Source organism: Cebus imitator, unplaced genomic scaffold, assembly GCF_001604975.1.
Source record: "Cebus imitator isolate Cc_AM_T3 unplaced genomic scaffold, Cebus_imitator-1.0 Scaffold29, whole genome shotgun sequence".
Taxonomy (NCBI): Eukaryota; Metazoa; Chordata; class Mammalia; order Primates; family Cebidae; genus Cebus; species Cebus imitator.
Window position 1 is genome coordinate 9,419,892 of NW_016107344.1, and position 22,865 is coordinate 9,442,756.

The window sequence follows — 22,865 nt, forward strand, 5'->3', positions numbered from 1 at the left end:
TTTTTGAGACAGGGTCTTACTCTGTCACCCAGGTTGGAGTGCAGTGGTGTGACCTTGGCTCACTGCAACCTCTACTTCCTGGGCTCAAGCACCTCAGCCTCCTGGGTAGCTAGGACTACAGGTATAAGCCACCATGAACATCCAGCTAGTTTTTGTATTTTTTTGCAGAGGTGGGGTTTCACCATGTTGACCAAGGTAGTCTTGAACTCCTGAGCTCAAAGTGATCTGCTGACCTTGGCCTCGGAGAGCTGGGATTACAGGGATGAGTCACTGTGCCCAGCCAGATAACACACATTCTTTTCAAACACATACAACGCATTTACAAAAATTATCCTTGAACTATGCCATATAGCAAAGCCATAAAAAATTATACCGAGCAGGCTACATGCTATAAATATAACACAATGAAATTAGCACTTGGTAATTTAGTATAGTGGTTTAGAATATACCTCTCAAAAAAAGTTAAAATGAAATACAGAAAATGAATAGGATTAAATGAAAATACTTCATATCATAACTAATGGGATTCTAGCAAGTTACTTTATAATATTGACGAATTAATTCTAATGTTTATATGGAGAGGCTAAAGACCTAGAATAGCTAATATAATATTGAAGAAGAGCAATGCTGAAGAAATGACATTACCTGACTCCAAGAATTACTATAAAGCTACAATAATCAGGACAGTCTGAACTTGGCAAAAGAAGAAACAAATAGATCAGTGGGACAGAACGGAGTTCAGAAATAGACCCACATAAACACAGTCAACTAATCTTTAACAAAGGAGCAAAGGCAATAAAATGGAGCAAAGATAGTCTTTGTAACAAACGGTGCTGGAAAAACTTGACATCCACGTGCAAAAAAAACTGAATCTAGCCACAGAGCCTATACCCTTTCATACAAATTAACTCAAAAACAGATCACAGACCTAAATGTAAAATGTAAAACTCTAAAACTCCTAGAAAACTTAAGAGAAAATCTAGATGATTCTTGGTTCAAAGATGACTTTTCAGACATAAAAACAAAGACACAACCTAACATAAAACCAAAGACACATAACTGATAAGCAGAACTTCATGAAAATTAAAAATGTTTGCTATGTGAATGACACTGTCAAGAGAATGAAAAGTAACAGACTGGGGAAAATTATTTGCAAAAGACGTATCTGTAAAGACTGCTATCCAAAATATGCAAAGAATTCAAAGCACAAAAATGGGCCAAAGACCTTAACAAGAGACCTCACTGAAAAAGAGAAAAAGATGGCAAATAAGCATATGAAAAAAATGCTCCACATTATATGGTATCAGGGTAATGCAAATTAAAGCAACAGTGATACAACACCACACTTAGAATAACCAAAAGCCAGAACACTGACAACTCCAAATGTTGGTGAGCATGTGGAGCAACAAGCAGTCTCATTCATTGCTGGTGGGTATGCAAAATGAAACCATCACTTTGGAAGACAGTTTGTTAGACTCTTACAAGGCTAAACTAACTCTTATCTCAGGATCCACCTATCTTTTCTTTTTTAATCCCCTCAAAGTCCAGGTTCAGGGCTTAAGGATTCAGCAATCTTACTCTTCAGTATTTAGCCAAATGAGTTGAAAACTTACATGTACACATGGATGTTAATACCAGTGCTATCTATAATTGCCAAAAGTAGGGAGCAACCAAGGTATCCTTCAGTAGGTGAACAGATAAACTGTGAGACATCCAGACCACGAAATATTCAGTACTAAAAAGAAATGTGTGCTATCAGCCATGAAGAGACATGAGGGAAACTTACATGCATATTGCTAACTGAAAGAAGCAAATCTGAAAAGGCTACATACTATTATGATTCCAACTATACAATATCCTTGAAAAGTAAAACTATGAAGACAGTAAAACAATCAGTGGCTGCCAAGGGTTGGGGAGAGAGAGGGATGGATAGGAGGAGCATAGAGGATTTCCATGGCAGTGAAATCACTTTGTATGAAACTGTAACAGAAGACATGTGCCATTGTACATTTATTAAAATGCATAGAATACATAACACCCAGCGGAAACCCTAATGTAAATTAGGAACTCTGGGTAATCACGACACCTCAAGGTAGGTTACTCAGTTGTAATAAATGTATTATCCTAGCAGGATATGTTGATAATGGGATAGGCTACATGTGTGTTGGGGCAGGGGCTACTACAGGAAATTTCTACTTATTCTGCTCAACTTTGCTATAAACCTAAAATTTATTTTAAAAATAGTCTGTTTTTTAAAATACACACACAAAACATCAAGGAATACAGCTAATGCTGTCTAAAGAGAAATTAATTTTTTAATTAAAGATTAATTAGCTCAGGAGCTAAATTCAGAAGATAAAGAATATGAGGATAAACTCAGAAAATTTAAGAAAAAGACAAAGCAAAATAGAGAACAAATATACAATGGAAAGAAGCAAAAGGAAATGCTTTGAAAAGACTATGAAATTGTCAAATCCCTGGTAAGATTTATCAAATAAAAAATAATGTAAAAACAATGATTATGAAATACATTAAAGCACAAGGGGAGACATGAGTACAGATATGGCAAGATTAAACATGTAACAGACTACTGTGGATATCTTTGTTAAGTGCTGAACTTTGTCCCTCCAGAAACTCATATGTTGAAGTCCTAACCCATTGTGCCTCAGAGTATTCAGACTCTATTTCAACGTGGGAACTTCAAAAGAGGTAATTATGATAAAATAAAGGCATAAGGGTAGACCCTACTTCAATGGCTGGTTTTCTTATAAGAAGAGGAGATTAGGACACAGAAAAACAAAAAAAAAAGACATGTGAAGCCAGTGGGTGAAGATAGCCATTTCCAAGCCAGGGAGAGGGACCTCAGAAGAAATCTACCCTACTAAGACCTTATCTTGGATTTCTAGCCCTCAGAAACATGAGAAAATAAATTTCTGTTGTTTAAGTCATGCAATCCGTGGTACTTTGTTACACAGCCCTAGCAAACTAGTACAATCTTACCCTAATGCATTTGAAAGCTGACAATAAACCAAATACAACGTACCAAACCTGACTCAAGGAGAAACTGGAAACCTAGTATTACCATTAATAACTGAATTTTTAAGTTCAAATTCTACCCATAAAAAGCCACTCATCCCAGATAATTTATAAACGGGTTCTACCAAATCCTTAAAGAGTAGATAATTGTTTATTCACATTCTTCTACACTATAGAAAAGGATTCTAACATGGCTACCAAAATCCAGTCAGAATTGTTTTAGGTTACAGGCCAATCTCACTTGTGAAAATAAATGCAAATATCCTGTATAAAATGTTACTAAACATATCACAGTGGGATATAAAATTATAATGATCAAGTTGAAGAGAAAAAGCATTAAACATGTATTTATAAATTCAACAAAACTAAATAGTAAATCAAAATAAAAAGTAAAAAGAAAGTCTACCATCTCAGAGAAAAATAATTTCTATATCTTTAATCAATCCTCAATATCTACCCCATCATCCCTTCCAAAAAAGACCACCATTCAATAGAAAAATAAGCAAAAGACAAAAATAATGCCACAGAAGATGAAGTCCAAATAATCAATATACATATGAACCATTAAGAACAAAGTGTAATTAAAACTATAGTGAGACACTACTTAACGCACACCAGATTGACAAAACTTCAAATGTCGGCTGACAACAACAGATAGTATGTATGTGGTAAAATGGGACTATTAAACAGTACTATTTAGGAACTCTTGCAGGCTGAACACGGTGGCTCATACCTGTAATCCCAGCAGCCTGAGAGGACGAGACAGGAGGATCGCTTGAGGCCAGAAGTTCGAAACCAGCCTGGGCAACACGGCAAAACCCTGTCTCTACAAAAAATACAAAAGTTAGCAAGGCATGGTAATGCCTGCCTATAGTCCCAGCTACTCGGGGGCGTGGAGGCCAGGGGATTGCTTGAGCCAGGGCAGTGATTGCTTGAGGCTGCAGTGAGCTGTTTTGTGCCACTGCACTCCAGCCTGGGAGAAAAGTGAGACCCTGTCTCGGGAAAAAACAAACAAACAAAAAACTGTTACAACCACATGGGAAAACAATTGGACATTATCCAGTAGAGTCGAAAATATTTCTACAATCCAGCAATTCTTCTGGGTATATATTCCAGAGAAAATCTTCTATATTTGTACCAGGACACATTTAAATGACTGTTCATAGTAGGATTGTTTAAGATAGCAAAAAGCTTAAAAAATGGAAATGTCCATTGCTGAAAAATGAATTATGGTGTAGTCATAAAATATGATTCTATTCATTTGTGGAAATAAATAATCCTAACTATACGCATCAATGTGAATAAGTATCAAAAACATCAATATCAACTAAGAAAAGCAGATCATAAAAATATGTACAGTATGGTACTATTCATATATCTCAAAACAAAAGTAAATGAGACATAGTTTGAACATGTACTTACATATGATGAAAAAAAGGAAATAACACAAAATTCAGCATAAATGGTTATGTCTGGGACTGCTACTGTCTGAATGCATCCCTCTAAAGTTCGTGTTGAATCCTAATCTCCATTGTGGTGGTAATGAGGAAGTGATTTTTAGGAAGTGATTTAGGAAGCTGCCTTGTCCCTTCTGCAATGAGAAAATGCAGCAAAGAGTAATCCCTGGCCAGACACTGAATCTGCTATAGAGTTATATCAGACTTCCCAGCTTCCATACTCTGAGCAATACAAGTATTTATAAATTACCCAGTCTAAGGTATTTTGTTATGGCAGCCCAGACAGACTAAGAAAGGGACTAAAAGGGGTCTTGAAAAAAACTACTAGAAACAATCTATTTTTTTTTGTTAGGTTTCTCTGTTATTATGTCTGACAACTTACATAGTCAATACATACATATTCTTTTTTACCTTCCAAATACTAAATAACTTAAAGCAACTCCCCTGTGCTTTTTCAACTAGAGTGATTATTTTAAATGGTTAAAATAAGAACTTTTGAAGTCTGATTTTAAAAAACATTAACTTCATTGACTAGGATTTGCTTTATTAAGGTGATATGCTCATAACACGATAGAAGCAGTTGTTTTATTTTATTTATTTATTTATTCATTCATTCTTGAGACGAAGTCTCTCTCTGTCACCAGGCTGGGATGCAGTGGTGCTCACTGAAACCTCCATCTCCCAGGTTTAAGCGATTCTCCTGCCTCGGCCTCCAGAGTAGCTGGGCCTACAGAAGCGTGCCACCATGCCCGGCTAATTTTTATATTTTTAGTAGAGATGAGGTTTCACCACGTTGGTCAGGATGGTTTCCATCTCTTGACCTCATGATTTGCCCACCTTGGCCTCCCACACTGCTGGGATTACAGGCATGAGCCAAGGTGCCCCACCACAATTGTTTTATTTTTAAGGCATGAATAGAAACTTAATTTGCAATACAAAAAGCACAAGAAAAAGTGGTTAAGAAAATCCTCAGAACGCTCAGCAAACTAAAAGATATTTAGGAGGAGGTTCTGTTTTGTGGGTTTTCTTGATCCTATATGCACTGGAAGGTAAATGTACACTTAGGCAAAGACAATGTCAAAAAGAGTATCTTCCATTAAAAAATAAAAAAAGAAATGCTGTTGCTAGATGCCTCATTATAAAACTGTTGAGTTATCACAAATGTGTAGATTTGTAATCATAAATACACCAGGTATAGGAAAAAACACTCTTCATATTTGTCATTATACTTAACCATAGCCTAAGCAGTACATTCATTTTACCATGACATCAGCCTAGCCATGGAGAGTAACTGCTTAGGAAAATCCCTCTCTTGCCATTTTTCATATAATTAACTCCTGTAAACCAGATCCTTTCCCTCATCTACCACATACTGGAAAACTCCATCTTAATGAAGATATTTTCAATATTTCAGGTTTTTTGCCACCCATTTTTCATTTTTTCAGGATTTCATTTTTCTTTCTCTTGTCATATATAACCATACTCTTTAACATTTCTTTTCCAAAAAAGTAAAACTCATTCTCATTTTCTTTCTTTCTCCTTCGCTCTCACTCACATTTCATTTATCCTTTTGTTCAAATATTCATTGAAAAAATCTCTATAAGGCAGCTTAATACTACCCAGTATGAGGCTAGCACCCTCTCCCTGTGTACCATCACTCACCTCAGCGAGGAATCCCTGTATCTTTGTTCTTGGAAGTCCAACTGTATGGAATTTCCTAGTTCTGTGCTATGGCTCAACCAGAATGCCAGGGAACCGACCCTGGCACAATCTAAGACTTAACGTACAATAAAAAAGCCACTTGCATTCCAGCTCTGCTGTGCAGAAGCTGCCATATGCCACCACCTTTCTTGGTGCCAGTACGATTCAACTTAGTGATGTCGGCATGGACCTTTAACTACCCACCTCATTCTTCTCTCCAGGATCAGTGTCCCTGGTTCATGAACCTCCATCTGAATTACTACATTCCTGCTTACCAGGTGTTCTCCAGCACCAGGTCCTCCCAGTTACTGCCTGTCAACCTTGCCTCTAACTTACTCTTGGCCTTTGTATTATTCATGCATATTCTAAGTATAAACTATTGCTACCATTGTTGCTCATAATTGTGCTCCAAGCTTTACTATCTGGTCAAGTCCCCGATGTCCCAATTATTCACATATTTCTGTCATGTACAAAATCAGAATCCTCCTTTTCCTCATGTTATGTTTTCTCTTTCCTAAACTGTCAATCACCAATCCCTGAGGCCACAAAACTCTGGCCTAAGTCTGATTGGCCTATGGCATTATAGATAGTCAAGATCCGAAATCCAGGGAGCAGAGTGGTCTCAACCACAACAGACAGCAGTAACTAAGTACCATATGAAAAAGCAAGAAAAGGCCACAATCTTGCAGGTTCTTAGAGTCGTGTGGAATTGATAAGCAGTGAATCCAGGCAGGTGGTATTCTAGGGCAGATGAGCCTTCCTCATTTGAGGACGTCCATTCATGTGACAGCAGGGTCATCTCCTACAAGGCTGCGTCCCAGGAGCAGTTCTTCAAACGGAAATGGGAAAATCAAGGAAAGAACAGGAACCAACAGAGGTCTATAACCAAAGAGCCTTGGGTGAGGAGTACAGCAAGGGGGAAGAGCTGAAAGTGAAAAGGGAGAGAAGACGCAAGGAGAGAGTTCTTGGTGGATTTGAATTATCTCAACTACATTTCTACATTTTTGGAACTATTTTCCCTGCAGCGTTCCATCATTCTTGGGTTTTAAAAGCCATTCCAGCGGGACTCACAGGGCAGAAGGGAAGCAGCTGCCGCAAGCATCTCGCACTCAGAAGGTGCAGCTCACACACACTGTTGCCGATATGCCCACTCTCCTCGCTGGCACATGGAAGCAGTTGGTCCACGGGATTTCCTTCATCAGCTTCTTTTATTTGTAGGCCATGATATGTCTTGCTCAGGGAAGGGTGCCAGCTTCTCCCACAGTTCCTGGTCTCTGAAGTTGGAGGCTTATGATGAATGAGGCTCTGTGTGGACTGGAGCATGCCCTCATGCACCCAGTGTGGCCTTCTCCTACACTCCACACTCATCCTTCCTTCCTGACTGCTCGTCCCGCTGATTTCAGCTCTGGCACCAAATACATAAAAGCAACAGCTATACAAATGTGCTTAACTAGTTTCTACCATCATAGGAGGTCAAGTCCTTGTAAGTCCCATATTCAACACCGTTCCCCTCATTCTGTTTCTCTTTTCAAATCCTGACTGATACAGAATTTGGCACCAGAACTTGTTCCAGAAAAACAGAACACTGAGGATTCCTCCAGTTTGAAGATGAACTGTAGCTGATGCTGTTTCCCAGAAATGTTCAATAGAGTGTCTCCAGTCACGTGCTCTTCCAGAATGATTCCACTCTCCCATCAAGGGGTGGAGGATATTTCCCCTCCTTTTGAATGAATGAGCCTGTCTTTATAATCACCTAGATGAACAGAACGTGGAGGAAATCAAGTGGCATCAATTCCATGGATGATGTGGCTTCTGCCTAGTGTTCTCCATACCCATCTGCCTCAGTGTAGCTATTCTGTTAAGGAAGCCTCGGCCACATGAAGGTGTTGCAGACAACAGGCTGGCTGAGACCCAGCACTGATCAGAAAGCATTTCAACAAGAGAGCCTTCATGATTTCAGCCATCAGCCTTTGAACCTCAGCAGCCACTGAGTAAAGCAAGGAGACGCTGCCACCACCAAGTCCTACCCAACTAAGTCCCTTCAAGAGCAAAATACATACTGCTTCTGCTTTAAGCTGCTAACCTGGGATGCTCTGCTTTTCAGCAATTGATGATGAAACTGTGGTTGTCACAAGGTGCCTAGATTCCAAGTCTCGGTTAAAAAGGACACTCAAGAGCCCCTGGAACATCTACCCCTCAATTTGGTGCACATGATAAAGAACGGGAAAAGGGATTACTCATGGCAGAAGGGTGCAAAGCCAACAACCAGGATGATCACTGTGTGCAACATTAGAAGGAGGCTTTAAACAAGGCTCAGGGTCCCAAACCCCAGACCCTCTGTGTAACTACTATCCTCTTGTTAGTTAACAATCCTGGCTCTGAGAACTCTCCATGTGTTTGCTCTCAATTTTCCGGCTTCTCATTGTCAAGTGGCCTTTCATTTTCCCCTAGATGCCAGCTATTAGCACACTGAATTAAAGGAGTCATCCCTGAGATGTGAAGCTATGAATATCCCAAAAGGTCCCTCTCACAAATTTTCCCCTTTAGACTCTCTGCTGTGTGAAGACAGATGAAAAGAAAAAGCTACACAGAACTTTTTCTCACTTTGATAACAAAAACAATCAAAAAATATTCCCCATGAAAAGGTTCTTTGAAATCCAAAGGATCTCCTACCCTAAAAGAGGCAACAGCCCTAGCCTATCTGTTAATTCCAATGGACTGCTGCCGGCTAGGTATTAACTAAACTTTAAATACGGCTCCGGAGCCACAGCTTCAAGATATACATACAGTGTGTCTTAGCAAGTGTATAGGCTGTAAGTAAGTGCATGCTATCACCCCAAGGGCTTTTAACAAGACAACCAATCATGCCTCCTGAAACTAGATTTTAGTTTTATCAGATATGCTACAAATAACATTTGAAATAAAGGAAAGTTTGTTAGGCCAAAAGGTCTGATGAATTCTAAAAGTGGTTCATCTAGCTTTGAAGGCACCTAAAACCATAGCATCACCATGTAAAACTGTGGTAGTTTGCAAAAAATCAGATACTTATTAGATTTTTTTTTATAATGGGTAATTGAAATATTATCACTTGCTTCATTTAGCTGCAAAAATGATTTGAATGGACTTTTTCTTCGAAATGTCTCATAAGAAGGCATAAAATTATATTTTGGTTGACATAAATCATAATTTGTTTGACTATTAATGGAATTAGTAAAATGAGAATTCTTTCAAAACTCCCAACCACGTGTCTATGACAACAGTAACATGTGCCTGCAATCATAGTCACTTACGTTCTTGAAAAACTGTGGTTGGCAGAGTAATGGCCCCCTAAAGATGTCCATGTCCTAATCCCTGATATCTGTTAGGTTACATGGCAAAGGCGAATGAAAGTCACAGATGGAATTAAAGTTGCTAATCGCCTGACCTTAGAATAAGATCATCCTGGATTATCTAGGATAGCTCAAAGCAATCACAATAGTCCTTAAATGTGGAAGAGGGAGGTAGAAGGGGAGAACCAGAGAGATGGTAGTACCAGAAGGACTCCGCCCAAAGCTGCTGGTGTTGAATGGACCAAGGAACCTGCGTAGGCCCCGGAGTCCAGTAAGGAAATGGATTCGGCCCTAGGACCTCCAGAAAAGAACATAATCCTCCCAATACCTTGAGGTTAGCACAATAAGACCACTGGATTTTTGACAACCAGAACAGCAAGATAAATTTGTGATTTTTTTCAAAACCACTAAGTTTGTGGTAATTTGTTACAGTGGCTAGAGAAAACAAATTAAAAGCCTTTTTAATAAAAATACATTCACTTTCATATTAACTCTCTTGCTCTAACAGCACACAAATAGTTGAAGCAGCGTGTTAAATATGAATAATCCACTGATTCTTAAATTGGAATATTTGAGAAACTTACATTCCATTAGACTATAAGACATGCTGAAAGACTGATTATGTGTAAGACACAAAAAAATAACACTTCTTGAGTCTATAATTATTCATATTATTAAATAAAATTCTTTAGAGAAGTAAGAAATTAATTCTCCCCTAACATCAGCTTGAGAGAAGGAAAGCTGCCTTATTAAAATAGCATACAAATGTTGACACATAAGACTATATAGATATTATACCTCAATAAATGATTTTAATAATCAATTACTATGCTGATTTAACACTATAATGTTCTCATAAATCTAAAAATTTTAACTGAAATACTATTTGAAAGATACTCATATCATTATCATGATCACTGAAAACGTCTGGTAGAACATATAAATTACTTTGGTAAGGCAGTGTAAATAACTTAGCTGAAGAATCACTACAATCAAATGGCCAGAGAATGAAAATGTGTAAACACGAAAGAGAAAAATCAGAAGGGAGGGAGCAAAAGTGGCAGGGTGGGAGGGGAGAGGGAGAGGCAGAGAGGACGTGGGGGGAGAGGAAATTGAAGGAAGAGAGAAGAGGGAGAGGAGAAAGATAAAGTGGGAGACAGGGGAGAGAAAATGGAGGGGGAGAGAAGATGGGGGCAGAGAGGAAATGGGGGAAGAAGGTGAGGGGCAGAGAGGAAATGAGAGAGGGGAGAGAGGAAGTAGGAGAGGGGAGAGATGAAGTGGGAGGGGGGAGAGAAAGGTGGGTAGAGGAAGGAGAGGAACTGCAGGAAGAGGGAGTGTGGAGAGGGAAAGAGTGAGAGAAGGAAGGAGAGGAAGGGCGAAAAAGACAAATGGGCCTCACAGATTCTGGCTGAAATGTAAGTCTTTGACTCGCATTTGTTATTTCAAATACTGTCTAAATAAAGGTGTCATTTCCGGAGTCTCCCCTCTGCTTCTACAGCACAGCAGTGCCCCTTTGGAGAAGGGCTTCTGTCTACCTTTCTTCTGCCACTTCCAGTAGACCCCCTGGAATCACTGATTATCACACATTTAAATTTAAGAGGAAATTTTGCCAGGGACTTTTGTGCCCAAAGGAAAAATATACACTTTTGCATTTGCTAAGAATTTTTTCTAAGCTAACTTTTCTTGGTTGCTCCCATTTTTTCCAGTCAATGTCATACTGTGAATTCAAGGTCTAGTTCAAATATCACTTTATATGTGAAGCCTTCCAGAATCCACATCCCAATTCCCTGCCTCTAATAAATGTATATGGCACCAATCACATAAAATTTTAGTATTTGAGATGATGAAGTCTTCGAGGCAGGGTCTAAATAGAATTTGTCTTTGTAGCCCAGTGTCTAACAAATAATAAATGCTAAATATATGTTTGAATTGTAGTGCCTGCAACACTATAGGACAGAAGTTGCCAACCTTCTGTAGGTGAACCAACTACCACAGCATATCCAATGTTATTTCCTCCAAGAGAACTGGCGATGATTCTACTCTTTATCAATACAGAGTATAACAATTTGGAAGTCCCCAGTCAGACCCAACACCAGAAGCTGCCATATAAGTAGAACACCTGGACCCCATCCCAGCATGCTGTTCAGTCAAAGGAAATAAAATACACAAATACTGATCTAAGTGGCCAATTTCCCTAAAGCCAAACTGACTATACTCTAAACACAATTAACACAGCTTAAAATGATAAAAACAGCTATTTTAATGAGCACTAGTAACTATCAGGTAATATACAAATGCTTTAGAATTTTTTTCTCATTTAACCTTCACAACAATTTTACAAAGTAGAAACTATTACTGTTATTGCCATATCACAGACACAGCAGCTGAAATACACAAGCAAAGTTGAACACTGACAGAACCAGGATTGAATACAGGCAATTTAAGTACAAAGCCATTTTTTTAAACACCACAGCAAGTTCGATACTCTCCATGTGCCCCTTAAATCCATTTTAAAAGTTTACTTATTCAAAATGGCAGCGTAAAGGCATTTGTACAGCTTTCTTTTAAAACTCACTGAAAATGAGTAAAGCAAATTAAAAAAACAAAAACAAAAACAAAAAACTCCACCTTAAGTGAAAGTAAAAAGTCACAAACTCAAATTCCCAATCAAAGCACACCTATCAAATACCATGAAATGTGAGAGGCTACTGGGAGATGATATACAGCTCCTCAATCTTCAGACAAAACACAGAATTCCCTAAAAGTAAAAATTACAGTTACACAAGACCTATCCAATGACCCTTTGATTAGAACAGCCATCAGACATAATCAAGTGAATACAGATCAATATCTCAGAAAGCAGAGAAAGGGTTGTTAAAAGAACAAACACACAGGCACAGCCTTTTGTGGAGCCTAGCTCCCTCATGAAGGGGTTCTACCAGATGTGGTGGAAAGAAGGAAAACGGGAGCCTTTCACATAAGGGGCACTGCTGTCCCAACGGAAGCAGAGTAAAGACTGGAAATTACATCCTTATTTAGACAGTATTTGAAATAACAAACTCAAGTCAAAGATTTGCACTCACTAGCTCATATGCAAATCACCAGTGCCCCTGTTCCTACTGTGCTTTGGCAAAGACTAGCCCCATTTAAAGACAGGCGACACTCAGGGACAGGCCAGAAGAGAACTGCAGGTAAAGGCAGCAAATACCAAAAGCCAGAGAGAAATATAAGCAAAAGGCCAATGAAGAACAATCACAGGAAAAACAATTCAAGAAAACAGATGAAGAATTTAGACAAATATCTCTTCATAGTCTCCAAAAAATTATAAAAATTACAGACAAAAGTTTATTTAAAAGAAAGAAGTTCAAGGCAGATGTACAAGTGTAGGTTCAGGAAGTACAAGGGTTCATGTGATACAATAACAGATAACTAAAAGAAATGAAAACAAGTCAACACAGCTATGAAATACTACAGAGATGAAAAGCTACTTTGGGAAAAAAAATGTAAAGAATTTAACTGAAAATACAATTTTTAAAAAAGTTTAATTTGAAAGCACATTGAGTGAAACTAAAAAGTTAACGGTGAAGGCCACAGATACGGAAAATCAAAGAGAAACATCACACATATTTTCAGGGTTACTAAAGAACAAAACAGTGTACTTTAAATATAATTTTAAAACCCCTTGTCATAAAAACAGACTCTACTTCTCAGAGATTAAAAGCAATATCCAAGAAAAAATGACACAGAACGACAAAAAGTAAGACAATCGATGAAGTTCCTGAACTTTCAGGTTTAAACTAAATTGTTCATTAGCATCTTGGACAAAAAAGCAAAACAAGAACAAGTGAAAAGATGAGTTTGATTCAACCTTCACAATGACACCAAATGCCAGATGACAGGGAAGCCATGTCTCCATATTTCTGAGGGAAGTAACAATTAATACTATATAGCTTTGATAATTATAATTAACAATCAGAAAATAAATGTGAATAACTTTAATTTTAAAAGAATAGTAAAACACAAAAAGGAAAAAGGGAATCTAGAAGGAACTTTGTTAATTTTCCCATTGTCCTAACAAAAAGTCAAAAGATTCTATTTAAAATTAAATTCAGTCATTTCAAAAAACAGAATTCAAACTTCGGAGGTTTTTTTTTTTATTAACTGTTAAGTAATATCATTTTGGTAAAAGGAAATTAATATTAAATTAATCAATTCCTTCAGCTTAAATTCAATTCCTTTTTATTCCACTGGAAGCAAACTAAAAAAATACTCTCTATAAGAGATGCAAAGTATAAATATAATCTTATTTTAATAAAACCATTTCTAATTATTTGTATGTATGTACACAGAGATACTATAAGTAATGTTCACCAAATGTGAACCAAAGGTAAGAAGCAAGGAGATGATGGGGCTCTGCATGCTTTAATGGTTTTAAAATGAGCAATGCATCATCTTTTCAAATAATCAAGCTATTTTTCTCCTTCATTAATTCCATAATTTTTCCCAAATCTCTGTATATCATTTTGTTCCCATTTCCCAGATAAATGAGATACCCAAAATTGAAGTAACTTGACAGAAAAAAAGAGTGACCCAATTCAAGACAATATTTTAATAAATACTGTGATACACCTACTAGCTGGTATCATTATCAAGTTTATTGATGTGGCTCAATAAAAACTTTTAGTATAATTATATATGCCTGGAAATAGGATGAATGCAACAGGAACTAAGAAATTTCAAGGCTTATTCAACATAACAGTAATGCAGCCAACCAAGTCTTACAGAAAGTGGCCAGGCACCAAGTGCATGTTAGAATTAATGACCTTTGAGGGTACTTCCATTTCTGAAAATGTCTGACTTTGTGATGTGAAATCATACAATGTCATGAATCTCTCTTATGCTAAAAAAAAAAAAAAAAAAAAAAGCTTTAAATCTTTTTGACAAATATGTCCTTTCTTCACACCCATAGCAACTCTTGAAATAGGCAGGACAGGTGTTATTAGTTCCTCTTTGCAGATGAGAAAGTTAAAATTCACAAAGGAGAGGGCACTGGGTTCCCAGATCAAACAGACAGACAGTTGCAGAGCTAAGGCCTGTCTCTTTTTGAGACCACTTTTATTGTCCAGGCAACTGCTCTACATACACTTACAGCAGCCAATGCTAACAATCCATTTCATTTACGTTAATTGCAGCTTTTGGAGCACCTATGGCTACTTAGTTCAAAATGTTAGAAAAGCTGGAATGCTGCTATTACAATCCTTCTATCCTGTGCGAAGAAAGATCCTTGGAACTTGGAAATGAAATTTAAAGCAACCACAAGCTATACAACCATCAACATGAAATAAACCCTTTTTGTGTGGCATGAAATCGCTCACAGAAAGGCTCGCTCTTGTTTTCTTGGTTTCCAAATGCATGAAGTAAAAGTCACCCCACTGCTAATGCTGGGTGGTTAGGCAGCTGTTCATCAGAGGCAGTTGCAGAGCAAAGTCTTAATGTGAACTCTGATACGCTGGACTAATGTATATGTGGCATGGGTATGTTCTGAACACCTGCTCTAAGCCGGCTGCTAAGAAGTGCTGGGTAAACATACTGAAATGGCTGGGGGTAAGAATAACGAAGCAAAGCAAGGAGCTAGGTCCACAACAAACCACCATATTCACAGAGAGGACAACTGTAGAAATACACTGAAGCATGTATCCACCAGATTTTATGCTGGTATTTGTAAGCAGGAAATAATGGTCAACTGGAAACTTTTTAGAATTTATTTGTTTTCTAAAGGGTGATGATAAAGGGACAAATCCAAGCGGAGCTGAGCAAAGGAAGTAACTTAAAAATGAAGTAAAGAAAAACTTAATGCAAAGTAATGCAAAGGTTTTTTTTTTTTTGGAAAGGGCAGATGAAGACTGCTCCTGAAAGTAAAACTCTCAGTATGGACACAATAGAAATTTTGTGAAACCCAAGTAGTCTATTTAAATTTTAGAACCTAAGCAGAAAGGCACAGCATGATATTCCGTGGCTCTTGGCAGGATTTTGTCACAACTAGCAAACTGGAAATGTACAAAACAGTTTTCAAAGCCATATTCAAATCCCTTTTCAATTATGTATACTATGGCAATATAGCTTCCACTGACATTTTTAAAACTTCGTCTTAATACTGACTTTGTCAAAGTATTTGAAATATAAAGATGAATTTTCAAACTCCGCAATTTTTTCCCTGAATCAGACTTTGTTAAAACTGACAGCATCTGATTCAAGCAGACTTAAAAGCAAGTATCAATGTATCTTCTGTTCAAAGGCATCTATGACAGATAAAATGTTTGAAAAATTATTTTTAAAAACACAGCAGTGAGGCTGGGCACAGTGGCTCAAGCCTGTCATCCCAGCCCACTGGGAGGCCAAGGTGAGAAGATCACTTGAGGTTAGGGGTTTAAGAGCAGCCTGGCCAACATGGTGAAACCTCGTCTTTAACAAAAATACAAAAAATTAGCTGAGCATCATGGCATGTACCTGTAATCCAGCTACTTGGAAGGCTGAGGCAGGAAAATCATTTGAACCTCGAAGGTGGAGGTTGCAGTGAGCCAAGATTGTGCCACTGCACTCCAAACTGGGTGACACAGAGCAAGACTCTGTCTCAATGGGACAAACACATTAAATGAAATACTCACTGCTCCTTTCTCCTTAAAGATTTTGAACTCATGAATTATGAGCTATAAGGCGCAATCGTTCAGAATGAATCACATATATTACAGTCGATCATAATATTTTCAGGGTTTATCCTCAGAGTAACTAGTAACACAATGATTCTTTTTGCTATCATCTTCAGTTGTCATAATAAAAATTAGTTACAGAATAATGACACTGCCAAAATTTATAAACTTACAAAGCTAACATTATAACACTAATCTTGTCAAGCATAAAAACTTAATGACAATTGAACAAAAACATAAAGAAATACTATCTCAACATCATTTATAAAGGAAAGGGATAAATACATTTTGCATGATAAGAACATTTCCATGTTTATATAAAGAGGCAAGAAAATTTAAATTTACTAACTTTGCCACTCTAGTGTTAAGGAATACATAAAATGTTTAACTTTACTGTATAAATGGAATTATCAGTGGTGTGCTGGAGCTAGCTCATCCCCAGCTCATAAGAGCCAATTTTTGAATTTTAAGGAATCCTGCAAGCCAGTTCGTAAGCATCTAAACCAGCCATAGTGGGAATAATTACACCACAGGAATTGACAAACACTATAATCAGGCCTCTCCTCTCCCCTCCTCCTCCCAGAGAATCACTTTACCAACACACCAGTGATCCACATACAAATAAGTCCACAGTATAGTTAATCCTCACAGAGTGAATGCACCCACACAGGCAACACTGGGGTCATGAAAAAGAACATTACTGACACCTGCAGAAGTCTCCCTTGAACTGTATCTTAATCAATATCCCTCCACAGGTCAAAACACTTTACAAATACCAGAAAGGAACAAATTTACCAATGAGGATGGAAGAAGACAATTTTAAGCAAAAGATACAACCTTGAAAATCACTTGTAACTGTGAAGGTAGGCTGGCAGAAAAAAGACATGGCAAGATGTGCATTGATTTGGAAGCAGCAAGAGTAACATGGGAAGGAAAATACAAAATTGTATTGCTCAGCAGCTACAAGAGGAATTATGAGGCACATGTCTCTGTGTAAGATGTGTTCAGTGTAAAACGCTATTTATAAAATAGAGCTGGTTTACCATATTGTAATTCTCTTAGTGTCACGTATTATTATTTTTTTTTGTATTTTTTTAAAAATTTTATTGCATTTTAGGTTTTGAGGTACATGTGAAGAACATACAAGATTGCTGCATAGGCACACACGTGGCAGTGTGATTTGCTGCCTTCCTCCCCATCACCAACATCTAGCACTTCTCACCATGCTATCTCTCCCCAACTCCCCTTCCCCTGCTGTCCCTCCCCTATTATTTTTACATTATAACCAGTAGGAACTACAAGAAAATCTCAAGTAACTACCACAAATAAGGTAATGCCCTTACCTTATTTGATGACTGTTGAAATTCACAGCTCCCACCCACTTTAATTCATACTGTATTTGTAGGAAACCAAATATTAAAGTTTTCCATGATGATCCTACTTCTATGAGGAAAGCAGAGACTTCAGGGGCAGAGGACTGCATTTGACAGCAATCATGCACCATATGGCACTGGTATTAGAAGTATGTTTGTAGAAAACTGATGTATATTAAACAAAATCTGGCTTCTTCTTTTGTACCAGTGATCAGTTGCATCAAGCGGTTTTCCATTTTTTAATATTCATCTGAAAGCTGATTCTTAAAATACCAGCTTAAGTTCTGGAAAAGAATAATAGCTAGACTTGCAGACAAAAATGGGGAGTTGCTTCCATATAATCTTTTTAAGAAGCTAAAAAGAAAAATTACATTTTACCGATAGATATGCACATATAAGTACAGGCCTCTGTCTCATATTCAGACAAGGAAATACTCTAATGAGAATAAACTGCCCAAAAGTCATGCTCAAAACAGCAATATTTTCAATGCAATTTTAACATCTGACTAACCAACCTTTATTGTTTTTCTCTTCATATGGATATTCATTCATCCATTTGTTCTTAGAGTCACATTGATCCTGCAAGAAAAACACAAAGACAAATGATGAAAGTTATGCAAGTTGATGTTATTCCTCCCTTAAGGGGAAAAATACACCTTGATTCTACAGTTCCTTAAGCTCATGATCAGTAGAGCTGAGGCATAACTTTTCTTCAGTTACATGTTGTTGGCTTGCTCTTCAGCAGCCATGAAAGGGCAAAATGCAGTAGAGGAAAAAATACCAGCTATGACACTAGGACAAGATCCTGGGCACAAGATAATGAAGACCTAGGCAAAGATGAAAGAGGAAGGGAGGAGGGGAATAAAGAGGGATGCAACAGAGAAAGACAACTGTGGAGAAAATGGCAAAAAAAAAAAAAAAAAAAAAAAAAAAGGTTTATAAGTAAATTTACTCTATAAAAGAGAAGCTCGAAATACTCAAATTGGAATACTTGGCTTCATTTTTCTTAGCAATGAAGAGATTTAAAATAATGCTGTTTTATTGGGGAAATGGTAATATCTTTACAGTTGTTACAAAAGTGCAGAAGAATGAATACAAATAAATTTGGTGGCTCCTTGTCAGCCAATATCCAACTAACTTTAACAAAATTGATCTAAATTAATCTATATCCCTTCTTTTAAAAATTAAATATAAATTAAATACTTATCTGGTTTCTAAAAGGTCCGAAATCTCCAGGACCATCTGGATCTCACCAAATCATTACACATTATTGAATTGGGGAGTTCTGATTATAACAGACCATTTGCCCTCTTTGGATATATCTTACAAGTCTTCCTATTTATTCTCTCTCAGCATTATGTTACTTGCTTCAGAATTTCCATTTCATGAGGCAAATTTTCTTTGGCATTCAGTTGAGCCAGCTTATTAGGCACAGTTGACTTTATTTTTCATTTGGAATTACACTCAAGAGGGGACACGCCCTGGAGTTCTCAGCAGCGCCCATTCTGTGCCAATGTCTATGGGCTGTAGCACTGGGCCTGGTTTCCTGTGTATGTTTCCATACATTTGAAAAGAACTCACTCACTTATAAAGGCCTTAAAGGAAATGCAGCAGCATTCACGAGCTCCATGGGCTTAACCAGTGAAGGAAACTGGCCTTTAATTTTATTCTACTTTTAAATATATATGTCTCTCTGGCTATAACAATGTCTCAAAACACATCTCCTAATACGCACTAGAGCTTTTACCAGGCATGCTACTAAAAAGGCAATGCAATATTTTAATATTACAGTGGCAGACTAAAAACATTCTACTGAAATTCAAAGTATAATTCTTCTATTTAACATAATTAAACCATAACATGGTATCCTTTGAAATACTTTTAAAAAGTCACCTAAGACACAGTGTTCTCAAACATGTTTTGTCCTTTCTAGTCTTCAAAATATATTTAATCCAATCAGTTCCAACTTCTTAGCAGAATGTTCAAGGTACATCAAACCTGGCTCATTATTTTTCAGAGCAGTCCTGTAATTCTTTTCATTTAATGTGCCATAGGCATTTTCTCATAGGCTTAATCCAAAAATTTGTAATACTGCACTGAAGGAATCTATCATTATTTACTTGTTAACTTTTGCCTTATAATTTGTGATTTTTATTACAAATCACACATAAACGCCCTTCCATGTAAATTTGGTGTGCACCAGCGTCTCTGCTAGCCTGAATGATGCTTTTATGCAACTAGAAAGGATGGCCCCTCAGAGCAGACACAGAGAGACTCCAAATCAGAAAGAGGGCAGGGTCTGGCAAGCAGAGGCCACTGCAAACTATAACCACCACTCACCCAGGTAACCTCATCCTATACTATTGTACTTAGCTGTACCAACTTATACTCCCACCAGAAGAAGACATGTTGCGCCATTCTCACCTTTGTTTCCCAATACACACAGCAGAGAGCCCAACAAATTTTAGGAGACCAGTAAATGTTTGTTAAATGAGTAAAGTTAATGATGAGGAATGGAAGAAAAAGCAAATAAAGCAAACTTCTTCCGCATCAATTATGCAGATAATTCTTACCCAAGTAACTTAACCCTTAGTTATATAATTTGTATTTTTAGATACAATCAGTCTACAAACTAAAATAAACATTAAATTATGTGAACTATATATAACTATACATATCATATATGTTTACAGCATGTGGGGATTGACAAAATATTCCATTGTAACCACTTTTTTTTTTTTTTTTTTTGAGATGGAGTCTCACTGTGATGCCTAGGCTGCAATGCAGTGGCATTATCTTGGCTCACTGCAACCTCTTACTCCCAGGTTCGAGCGATTCCTCTGCCTCAGCCTTTCGAGTAGCTAGGACTACAGGCGCGTGCCACCATGCCTGGCTAAATTTTTGTATTTTTAGTAGAAACAGGGTTTTACCCTGTTAGCTAGGATGGTCTTGAGTTCCTGGCTTCATGATCCATCCGCCTCAGCCTCCCAAAGTACTTGGATTACAGGTGTGAGCCACCTCACCTGGCCAATGTTATTACTTTTTTTTGAAAGCAGTCTGGGCTGGGGGGGGGTTGTGGCTCATGTCTGTAATCCCAGCACTCTGGGGGGTCAAGGGAGGCAAATCGCTTGAGCCCAGGAGTTCAAGACCACCCTGGGTCAGGTGCGGTGGCTCACGCCTGTAATCCCAGCACTTTGGGAGGCCGAGGCGGGTGGATCATGAGTTCAAGAGATCAAGAGCATCCTGGCCAACACGGTGAAACCCCGTCTCTAGTAAAATAAATAAATAAATAAATTAGCTGGCTGGTGGTGTGTGCCTGTAGTCCCAGCTACTTGGGAGGCTGAGGCAGAAGCATTGCTTGAACCAGGGAGGCAGAGGTTTCAGTGAGCCAAGCTCACACCACTGCACTCCAGCCTGGTGCCTGGAGACAGAGCGAGACTTTAACTCAAAAAACGAAACAAAACAAAACAAAAAAAAGGCCTGGGCAACATGGTAAACCCAGTTTCTACTAAAAACACAAAAATTAGTCAAGCATGGTGGCGCATACCTACTGTTCCAGCTGCTCGGAGGCTGAGGTGGGAGGATAACCTGAGCTCAGGAAGTTGAGGCTGCAGTGAGCTGAGATCATATCACTACACTCCAGCCTGGATGACAGAGTGAGACCCTATCTCAAATTTTAAAAGAAAAAAATAAAGCAGTTCTGTGAGTTGAGCATATGAACTATTTTAAGATCCACTTAACAAGGATGATGAAACTGATCAGAGGTAAATTTTATAACCAAGGTAACAAGTTAGAAAATGTCAAGATTCTTATGAAACCCCTGCCTTAGTCCCAAAACTTACTGCATGGCTCTTTGTGGTTTGCCATACCACCTATGTCTGCAACCTTCTACAATTTATATGTGTAATTCTGTATGCTTTAAAGCAGGGGAGAGCCTGTTACAAAACAAGTTTTTGCTTTCCATCCAATTCAGGCTCCTAAACAAGGTTCAAGATTCATCTTTTGCCGTTTAGATCCCCCCTACCCGTGCTTTAAAAGCAGCACAAATGAAGGTTAGAGATGAGGACACAGATTAGAGTTGAGAAGACCTGCTGTCCCCAGTCTCACCTCTATCATCTTCTGGCTGTGTGAACTTCAGCAACTCATTCAACCTCTTTGATGCCCAGTTTTCTTCTCTAAGAAGCAAGGATAATAATAATACCTGCTTTATCTACCTTGTCTACTCTAATTGCAGTAATGTTTATACGGCAATCTGTAAAATGTTAAATGTCAAACATGTAAGAATTACCACTCTTTAATCAACAGCCTAGGTATTGAATAGGAAATAAAAAAAGATTTATCTAAATGGAGGCCACACGATAGAACAGATGCATATCTAATTTTATTCATGCTAAGGGGCCTTTGGTTTTTCCCCTCAAATCCCTATCAAAAACAAGCCATGATAATAAAATAGGAAAATGGCACATTTCCAGTAACAGTTAATAGCTCATCAATTTCCGAATTAAATTTACTTAGCTCTGCCAAATAGGTTTCTGAAATTATCCAGTAAATCTCCCCAAAGCACAGAAGTTGTAAAGGCCAGTGGCCTCGTCAAAATGCTCATCATGTGTGGTTTTGGTCCTCATTTTCCTGGCTTCAAAAATGTTTCTCAACTGTCATTAGGTGAAGAAAAGCAAAGGATTGGCTGCTTATTTCAAAGTGACAAACCTGAAAAATGACAAGGCATAAAATACTATACTTTTGAAAGTATTTTAGGTTTACTTTTAAACCAAAATATTGCTGCCTGGAACCATGGATAAATACTCATGGTTTTAGAGGAGAGACTGGAGAAATTCCAGTTACACTTGTTTCTCTTTAGTAGCTGCAAGCAATAGACAATGATTGTTAAATTATTCACTTTGTCTTTTTCTGTCTTGAAATTTCCACATACGAACACTTGAGTTCCTTTATAATTCAAGACAGCACACCCTGGACAACAGAAGTGACCTTGGCCATAATGAAAGTGAATGCTATCTACTTTAATAAATAAGCAGTTACTCTGTAATAATTACCTCAGAGTACAGGCATTATATTATACTACAGTACCAGATTGCTTGCTCTTCATCACATCTTAAATGATCTGTTATGTTCTCAGTCTTTAAAGGTTAGTGTTTAATACATTTTAAATACTCAGGACCCATAAGTATACTTGGTGCTAGATCCTCTGAGAATCCCTTTATGTATCTTTAAATAGAGACAGAGACGCACACTAGACATCCAACT

The 22,865-nt window shown here is 37.8% G+C and overlaps 1 protein-coding gene across 13 annotated transcripts in view; it reads right to left on the reverse strand.

Moving 5' to 3' along the window:
- Positions 1–22,865, reverse strand: part of KLF12 (Kruppel like factor 12) — a 647,154-nt gene that overhangs the window by 298,792 nt on the left and 325,497 nt on the right. For 7 of the 13 annotated variants that reach the window (XM_037736798.1, XM_037736799.1, XM_037736800.1 and 4 more), the window contains one exon: positions 18,119–18,182. The exons of the other annotated variants lie outside the window; for them this stretch is intronic. In XM_037736798.1, the coding sequence (XP_037592726.1) occupies positions 18,119–18,151 (33 nt within the window). In that variant the 5' untranslated portion in view covers positions 18,152–18,182. The remainder of the gene's footprint in view (positions 1–18,118; positions 18,183–22,865) is intronic. 13 annotated transcript variants of the gene reach the window in all.